Source organism: Chlorocebus sabaeus, chromosome 17 (assembly GCF_047675955.1).
Source record: "Chlorocebus sabaeus isolate Y175 chromosome 17, mChlSab1.0.hap1, whole genome shotgun sequence".
In the NCBI taxonomy this organism is placed as follows: domain Eukaryota; kingdom Metazoa; phylum Chordata; class Mammalia; order Primates; family Cercopithecidae; genus Chlorocebus; species Chlorocebus sabaeus.
This window is the reverse complement of record NC_132920.1, coordinates 29071969-29081461: the sequence shown is the minus strand read 5'-3', so window position 1 is coordinate 29081461 and position 9493 is coordinate 29071969. Positions and strand designations below refer to the sequence as shown.

Sequence of the window (9493 nt, the reverse complement as noted above, 5' to 3'; positions counted from 1 at the left end):
TTTGGGAGTGATAAAGCTACCTTTTTTACCTGCTAGCTGCATAACACCTGCCAGACATTTATCTCGCTGAGACTCGGTGTTCTCATTCAGAGAATGGGAATGATAAATATTACTTATCTTAAAGGATTTATGTAAAGACTAAATGAGATGCTGTGTGGGAAGTGCTCAGAGATTATCAGCGTCCTTCTATATGAAGCACTTAACAATGACTTGTTGAAACAGACACTAATTCCTGCACCTGCCAAATAGTTCTTGAATTTTCTAGATTGATGATCTATAGCAATAGGTTTCTAATTCATTAGGATGAGTCTCTTGGAAATTTTATTAAAATACAGATAACCTTACTCCAAATTCAGGGAATCTAATTCAATATGCTTCTTATTGAAATTTATCATATCAAAAATTAACAAATAAAATAATATAAATATTCACTAATAAGGATGGGATATAGAAAAACTTTGCTGTGTTCACACAAGTACTTGAATACAACTCAAAGATCATGTTTTAACATAATACTTATTGCCATGGGAAATGAAGGAAAAATCAGGTTAAAATAGATCAGGAATAGAAGATCAGGTTGATCTTCTATTCAACATTTCTGTATGAAAAATGGATCTGAAGAACATATACCAAATCATTAATAGAGGTTTTCTCTGGTGACTACTAAAGATTTTTAATGTTTTAAATTTTCTTTTCTATATTTTTCCCAAATATTCTAAAACAAATACATTAATTTTAATCAGAAAAGAATACAAAACAAAATTTATATTAACGTGAAGTATGAAAAAGGGGAGCAGGGATGGCTTCAAAGAAGTAAATGAATACCAGAGATTCTTCTATAAACTGCATTCTACAGCACAAGTTCACACATCCCCAAGAAAATGCCGGTAAGCATGACCCAGCCATTATTAACAGAACTCTAGGACATATGGTGTCCTTTTGTACTCTAATTTAAAACTTCCAGTGTTGTATATTTTACAAAGATTTGATCTGCAGGTGAAACATTGGATGTATTTATATCTGTGTTGCATGGTAAGTAGGAGCTATGGTTTGCAAAAGAATGCTGCTTCTCTGGTTTGATATAAATGGTGATTACTTTTATTTGTAACAGTTTTTTACCCTTATTTTTCAGGTCACTGCTATTGCAACATATGATTCATTTTTATAATCTGGTCTTCGCCCAATTCCCAAAAGGAAACCAGGCAACATCATGGAAAGAAAGAATCAAACAGCTCTAACTGAATTCATCATCTTGGGATTCTCCAACCCAAATGAATTGCAGTTTTTACTATTCACCATCTTCTTTCTGACTTATTTCTGTACTTTGGGAGGAAATATATTAATTATCTTGATAACCGTGACTGATCCACACCTGCATACACCTATGTATTACTTTCTAGGGAACTTGGCCTTTATTGACATCTGCTACACCACCAGCAATGTCCCCCAGATGATGGTGCACCTCCTCTCAAAGAAAAAAAGCATTTCTTATGTGGGGTGTGTGGTTCAACTTTTTGCATTTGTTTTCTCTGTGGGATCAGAGTGCCTCCTACTGGCAGCAATGGCATATGATCGTTACATTGCAATCTGCAATCCTTTAAGGTATTCAGTTATTATGAACAAAGTTGTATACAATCAATTAGCAGCCTCATGCTGGGCTGCTGGTTTTCTTAACTCATTGGTGCATACAGTGTTGACATTTCGCCTGCCCTTCTGTGGCAACAATCAGATTAACTACTTCTTCTGTGACATCCCACCTTTGCTGCTCTTGTCTTGTGGAAACACTTCTGTCAATGAGTTGGCACTGCTATCCATTGGGGTCTTCATAGGTTGGACTCCTTTCCTTTGTATCGTACTTTCCTACATTTGCATAATCTCCACCATCTTCAGGATCCACTCCTCAGAGGGAAGACGAAAAGCCTTTTCTACTTGTGCCTCCCACCTGGCCATTGTCTTTCTCTTTTATGGCAGTGCCATCTTTACGTACATACGGCCCATCTCAACCTACTCATTAAAGAAAGATAGGTTGATTTCAGTTTTGTACAGTGTTGTTACCCCCATGCTAAACCCTATAATTTACACATTGAAGAATAAGGACATCAAAGAAGCTGTCAAAACCATAGGGAGCAAGTGGCAGCCATCAATTTCCTCTTTGGATAGTAAACTCACTTATTGAACCTCACAGGTTCAATAATCTTGTACTACAAAATTAACTTTTTCACCAGTCACCTGTTTTTAGTGAAAGTTTACAAGATAATTGCAATGTTGGGACAGATATTGAAGAGTTGGCACACTTCAGTCTAAGTGTACTTATTCTTGAGCTTTACTTAGTTCTATGAGAGATATCAATGTTGCTCTCTTTAAATATCTTTTTATTTGTTTTTCCATTCCTGAATCTTGCATTCAAAGATAGTGCCCCTCTTTCATGAGATATTTGTTTAGTGGACTTCATCACTTGAAAATGTCCCTCTTTTTTCATATTGCTTTCTGTATATTAAATAATGTAAAATATTTTTCTTCACATTCCTCATATGTTTGTCATATTTTTCTGTTCTTACTACTTAAGACATGCTTTTGACCTTTCTTTCTTTCTTTAGTAGGCCCTTCTTAATCAAACATCATCACCAATAGATTAAGAAATGTAATCACAGTGAAGTGATGTTTTACCTCCAGATCTGTTAGTAGCAATTTTTAATTTCATCACCTGCTGCATGGGCCAAGGCCAATTTATGTTCACGTTGGAATGAAGACAGTCATAATTTTCCATCCCAGTTGACATACATTCTTTATTCTATTCAAAAGGCAGAATGTCTAGAGGGATTTTTCTAAAACTAAGTCCCCAAAACATATTACTATTTTATAGAGTATCTTAAATTTAGGAATTTTTTTCCCTAAAAATTTAGAAAACAGAATCAGATAAAATATGCAGAAAGAAACAAGGATTTTTTGACAGGGAATAAAAAGTCTTAGTTATATAATGACTAAAGTTAGAAAAAAAGTAGAAATTACTAGTGTTAAAAGTAAAAGTACTAAATTACTATTTTCTGTGTGTTATTACCATGTAAAGGACAGTTATGAAGTCAAGATAAATGTGAAGGAAGACTAAGTGAAGAGAAGAAATAGAAGGAAGAAATAGAAGAAGGAAGGAAGAGAGAAAATTTAAAAGATAAAGAGACTTACAGATACTAAGAAGGGAAAATAAATAACATACAATGTAAGAGCCTATGAGATTGAAAGAGAGATAGAAAAAGGCTTATAGATCAGGCAGAAACAAGTTCTCTAGTGTCCTTCCTTCTTCACTATTCTCTCAGGACCACCTTCTTTTTCTTCCATACCTACTGATGCCTCCCTTGATTAAGTCTTGACTTCCCAGCCCCTCTTTTGTGTAATGTTGTCATAGTGTTCTAGTGGCGTGCCTTGTCTCCATTCCTATCCTGTTTAATGTACTCTGCACATCATTTCCGAGTTAACTTTCTTAACATGGTGTTATGTACAGTCTCCTGCACTGTTTTTCTTTTAATAAACTCCACTGACTTACTGGCATACTCTTCATTTAACTAAATATATTTGTAACCACTGTCTATAAAATCTAAGTACTATCTTGTAACCTCATCTCCTGCAGGAACCCTAAATAATTCTTCCCCAGGTATGGCTTGATCTTTCCTGACTACTTACCACTATTATGACGATTCCCTTAATTTGGAATTCATATCTCCTCCCTTATTTGTTCAAAGTTCTCTTCATTCTTTATAGTTCAATTCAAAATCTACTTTCTCCTCCATCATTCCACCTAATGTTTTCTATTCCTTCTTAAATCACATAGTACTGCCTGAAATGGTGGTGGTGGTGGTGGTAGTGAGAGTTACTTGATGAATCTATTTAAAATTACAACTTCTCACCACTCCCCCACTCAATAACTCTCGATAACTCCACTCTGTCTTTCATTTCATAGCAGTTATTAAAAGTTATTATTATCATAATTACGTATCCTATTCACCTCTTTATCTTTAGGACCAAGAATAGAATAATTCCTGGCCTATAGTAGGTGTTAAATACTGTTGAATAAATATGTGAACATGGAGTGGGGGCAGAAAGGAAGAACCAGTGCCAGCCACTGCAAAAACATACTGAAATACAAGGACCAATGACACTATAAAGAAACTGCATCAACTCATGTGCAAAATAACCAGCTAGCATCATGATGACAGGATCAAATTCACATATAACAATATTAACCTTAAATGTAAATGGGCTAAATGCCCCCAATTAAAAGACACAGACTGGTAAATTGGATAGAGTCAAGACCCACCAGTGTGCTATATTCAAGACATCCTCGACATGTGCCAGGACACACATAGGCTCAAAATTAAGGGATGGAAAAAATTTAGCGAGGAAATGAAAAGTAGAGAAAAGCAAGGATTGTAATCCTAGTCTCTGACAAAACAGACTTTAAACCAAAAAAGACTAAAAAAAAAACACACAAAGGAGGGGATAACATAATGGTAAAAGGGTCAATTCAACAAGGAGAGCTAACTATCCTGAATGTATATGCATCCAATACAGGAGCACCCAGATTCAAGAAGCAAGTTCTTAGAGAGCTGCAAAGAGATGTAGACTTCCACACAATAATAGTAAGAGTCTTTAACACCCCATTCTCAACATTAGACAGATCATTGAGACAGAAAATTAACAAAGATATTCAGGACTTGAACTTGGCTGGGGATCAAGTGAATCTAATAGATATCTACAAGCTCCTCCAGCCTGAAACAACAGAATATACGTTCTTCTCAGTGCCATGTGGCATTTACTCTAAAATCGATCACATGATTGGAAGTAAAGCACACCTCAGCAAATGCAAAAGAACTGAAAATCATAACAGTCTCTCAGACCACAGTTCAATCAAATTAGAATTCAGGATTAAGAAACTCACTCAAAACCAATGACATGGAAGTTGAACAACCTGCTCCTGACTGACTCCTAGGTAAATAATGAAATTAAGGCAGAAACTAAACCGTTCTTGAAACCAATAAGAACAAAGAGACTTCATACCAGAATCTCTGGGATGCAGCTAAAGCAATGTTAAGAGGGAAATTTGTAGCACTAGACAGAACTCAAATTGACACCCTAACATCACAACTAAAAGAACTAGAGAAGCAAGGGCAAATAAATCCAAAAGCTAGCAGAAAACAAGAAATAGCTAACATGGGAAAAGAATTGAAGAAGAGAGAGACACAAAAAAATGCTTCACCAAATCAATAAATCCATAAGTTGTTTCTTTTTTGAAGACATTAATAAAATAGATAGACTGGTAGCTAGACTAATAAAGAAGAAAAAAGAGAAGAATCAAATAGACACAATATAAATGATAAAGGGCATATCACCACTGACCCCACAGAAATACAAACTACCATTAGAGAATACTATAAACATTTCTATACAAATAAACTAGAAAATCTAGAAGAAATGAATAAATTCTTGGACACATACACCCTTCCAAGACTAAACCAGGAAGAAGTCAAATCCTTGAATAGACCAATAACAAGTTCTAAAATTGAAGCAGTAATAAATAGCCTAACAACCAGAAAAAGCCCAGCACCAGATGGACTCACAGTCAAATTCCACCAGAGGTACAAAAAGGAGCTGGTGCCACTCCTTCTGGAACTATTTCAAACAATTCAAAAGGAAGGACTTCTCCCTAACTAATTTTATGAGCCCAGCATCATCCTGATACTAAAACCTGACAGAGACAGAACAAAATAAGAAAACTTCTGGCCAATATCTCTGATGAACATCAACGTGAAAATCCTCAATAAAATACTGGCAAACCAAATCCAGCAGCACATCAAAAAGCTTATCTGCCGTGATCAAGTCAGCTTCATCCCTGGGAAGAAGGTTGGTTCAACATAAGCAAATCAGTAAATGCAATTCATCACATAAACAGAACCAATAACAAAAACCACATGATTATCTCAATAGATGCAGAAAAGGCCTTCAATAAATTTCAACATCCCTTTATACTAAAAACTTGCAATTAACTAGATATTGATGGAATGTATCTCAAAATAATAAGAGCTATTTATGACAAACCCACAGCCAATATCATACTGAATGGGCAAAAGCTGGAAGCATTCCCTCTGAAAACTGTCACAAGACAAGGAAACCCTCTTTCACCACTCCTATGCAACACTATATTGGAAGTTTTGGCCAGGGCAATCAGGCAAGAGAAAGAAATAAAGCGTATTTGAATAAAAAGAGAGGAAATCAAATTGTCTTTGTTTGCAGATGACATTGTATATTTAGAAAACCCCATTGTCTCAGCCCAAAATTTCCTTAAGCTGATAAATTCAGCAAAGTCTCAGGATACAAAATCAATGTGCAAAAATCACAAGCATTCCTATACACCAACAACAGACAAGCAGAGAACCAAATCATGAATGAACTTCCATTCATAATTGCTACAAAGATAATAAAATACCTAGGAATACAGCTAACAAGGGATATGAAGGACTTCTTCAAAGAGAACTACAAACCACTTCTCAAGGAATTAGAAGAGGACACAAACAAATGGAAAAACATTTCATCCTTGTGGATATGAAGAACGAATATTGTGAAAATAGCCATGCTTCCCAAAGTAATTGACAGATTCGATGCTATTCCCATCAAACTACCATTGACATTCTTCACAGAATTTTTTTAAAAAGCTACTTTAAAACTCATATGGAACCAAGAAGGAACCTGTATAGACAAGACAATCCTAAGCAAAAAGAACATAACTGGAAGCATAAAGACACCTGACTTCAAACTATAATACAAGGCTACAGTAACCAAAACAGCATGGTACTGGTACCAAAGCAGACACATAGACCAGTAGATCAGAAATAAGACGGCACATCTACAACCATCTGAATTTCAACAAACCTGACAAAAACAAGCAATGGGGAAATGAGTCCCTATTTAATAAATGGTGCTGGGAAAATGGGCTAGCCATATGCAGCAAACTGAAACTGGACCCATTCCTTACACCTTATACAAAAGTTAATTCAAGATGTATTAAAGACTTAAATGTAAAACCCAAAACCATAAAAATCCTAGAAGAAAATCTAGGCAATACCATTCAGGAAATAGGCAAGGGCAAAAATTTTATGATGAAATTGTCAAAAGTAATTGCAGCAAAAGCTAAAACTGACAAATGGGATCTAATTAACTAAACAGCTTCTGCACACCAAAAGAAACTATCATCAGAGTGAACAGGCAACCTGAAGAATTGGAGAAAATTTTTGCAATCTACTTACCTGATAAAGGTCTAATATCCAGAATTTACAAGGAACTTAAACAAATTTACAATAATAAAACAAATAACCCCACCAAAAAGTGGACAAAGGATATAAACAGACACTTCTCAGAAGATATTTACACAGCCAACAAACTTATGAAGAAAAGTTCAACACCACTGATCATTAGAGAAACACAAATTAAAACCGCAATGAACTACCATCTCACACCAGTCAGAAGGGCAATTATCAAAAAGCAAGATACAATAGATGCTGGCGAGGCTGTGGAGAAATAGGAACACTTTTACACTGTTGGAGGGAATGTAAATTAGTTCAACCACTGTGGAAGACAGTGTGGCAATTCCTCAAGGATCTAGAACCAGAAATACCATTTAACCAGCAATCTCATTACTGGGTATATACCCAAAGGAATATAAATCATTCTATTATAAAGATATACACACACATATGTTTATTGCAGCACTATTCACAAGAGCAAAGACTTGGAATCAATCCAAATGCCCACCAATGATAGAACAGATAAAATGTAGTGCATATATACCACGGAATACTATGCAGCTGTAAAAAGGAATGGGATCATGTCCTTTGCAGGGAAATGGACGAAGCTGGAAGCCATCATCCTCAACAAACTAACAGAAACAGAAAACCAAATACCGCATGTTCTCACTAATAAGTGGGAGCAGAACAGTGAGAACACATGGACACAGGGAGGGAACAACACACACCAGGGTCTGTCAGGGAGGTGGAGGGTGGGAGAGCATCAGGACAAATGGCTAATGCATGCAGGGCTTAATACCTAGGTGATGAGTGGTTAGGTGCAGCAAATCACCATGGCACACGTTTACCTATGTAACAAACCTGTACATCTGCACATGTATCCCAGAACCTAAAATAAAATAAAATTTAAAATATATGTATAAACATACCATAAAACCACCATGACATTGAACATCCTAGAGGGTTTGTGCATGAAAGTTTTTGCTTTCTTACTACTTTTTATGCTCCCAGTTAACACACATCTTGTAGGTAGTACACATTTTGGTATTTCTCACATCCCATAGTTTATTTCATTTGCCATAGAATATTATTCCAGAATATTGTGTTCACAGAATAGATGAATAAGCAGAGATAATAAATGATATAATTTAGTTGGTTGTAAATATTATTTTAAGTCAAAATTTTCTGACACATTTGCTTATTAGATGATAAAAAAAATTTTTGGTCAATATGTATTTCTCATCAAATATTTCCAAAGTGGGAAACATCCAAGCCTCATACTTTGACAACTTGCTCTTCTGTCTCAATGTAGTCTACCTCTTCCACTTTTTTTTTGCTTTAAATATTAACTGTATACTACTGACTTTCACTTTGTATATCTGCAGCTTTTACTTCCATTCTAAATTCAACCAAATCTCATAATGTCATATTTTGTTTTAATTCAAACTCATAACCCTTTAATCAAAATCAGTTGCCATCTGTTTTATCAATACCACTGCAATTCTCACATTCTGTTTATATCCCATTCATTTTCTTTACTTTCCAATGCTCTTCCAATGATTAATTCACAGCTCTGAATAAATACAGCATTTTGTTAAATCTAAGGCTGTTCAGTTTCAATATACTAAAGAAAATAAGTAAAGAAATGTTAAAAACAAAAAAAAGTAAAACACACATAATAAAAACTAGAGAAGTGAATCCCAAAAGCAATCTGCTAGCATACTGATAAGGGAGTGCTGGGAAGGGAGGAACGTGGCCCCTTTAAATGATACAAAAGGGGAGAAGAGAAGTGCTGGGTAGAGGTGGTGCCTGACTAGGGCTCCACCCCCATGGACCTAGGTGAGGACAGGCACTCCTGCTTTTTCGCCCAAAGGTTGCATTTGAAAAGACCACCCTGACCCACCATGCCCCCATCCTTGGCCTATAAAAACCCGAGGCCCCAGCAGGCAGACACACAGGTGACCAGATGTCCAGAGGACACTATTATTTGTTTATTGTTATAGATGGCAAATAAAAATTATATTTATCATGTACAACATGATGCCTTGAAATACGTATACCTTGTGAAATAGCTAAACCAAGCTAATCAACATATGCAATACCTCACATACTTTTTTGTGGTGAGAAGACTCATCTATTCTTTTAGCAGTTTTCAAGAATACAAAACGTTATTAACTACAGTCACCATGTTGTACAATAGATCT

The 9493-nt window shown here is 35.6% G+C and overlaps 1 protein-coding gene across 1 annotated transcript; it reads left to right on the top strand.

Annotated features, from left to right (window-relative positions):
- Positions 1-1129: 1129 nt before the first annotated feature.
- On the top strand, positions 1130-3760 carry LOC103221889 (olfactory receptor 5V1). Its single transcript, XM_007973317.3, has one exon. The coding sequence runs from the start codon at positions 1211-1213 to the stop codon at positions 2174-2176; it is 966 nt and encodes a 321-aa protein (XP_007971508.3). The 5' UTR covers positions 1130-1210; the 3' UTR covers positions 2177-3760.
- Positions 3761-9493: the final 5733 nt, after the last annotated feature.

Coding starts and splice junctions, on each gene's coding strand:
- LOC103221889 (XM_007973317.3), top strand. CDS start 1,211: ATGGAAAGAAAGAATCAAACAGCTCTAACTGAATTCATCATCTTGGGA.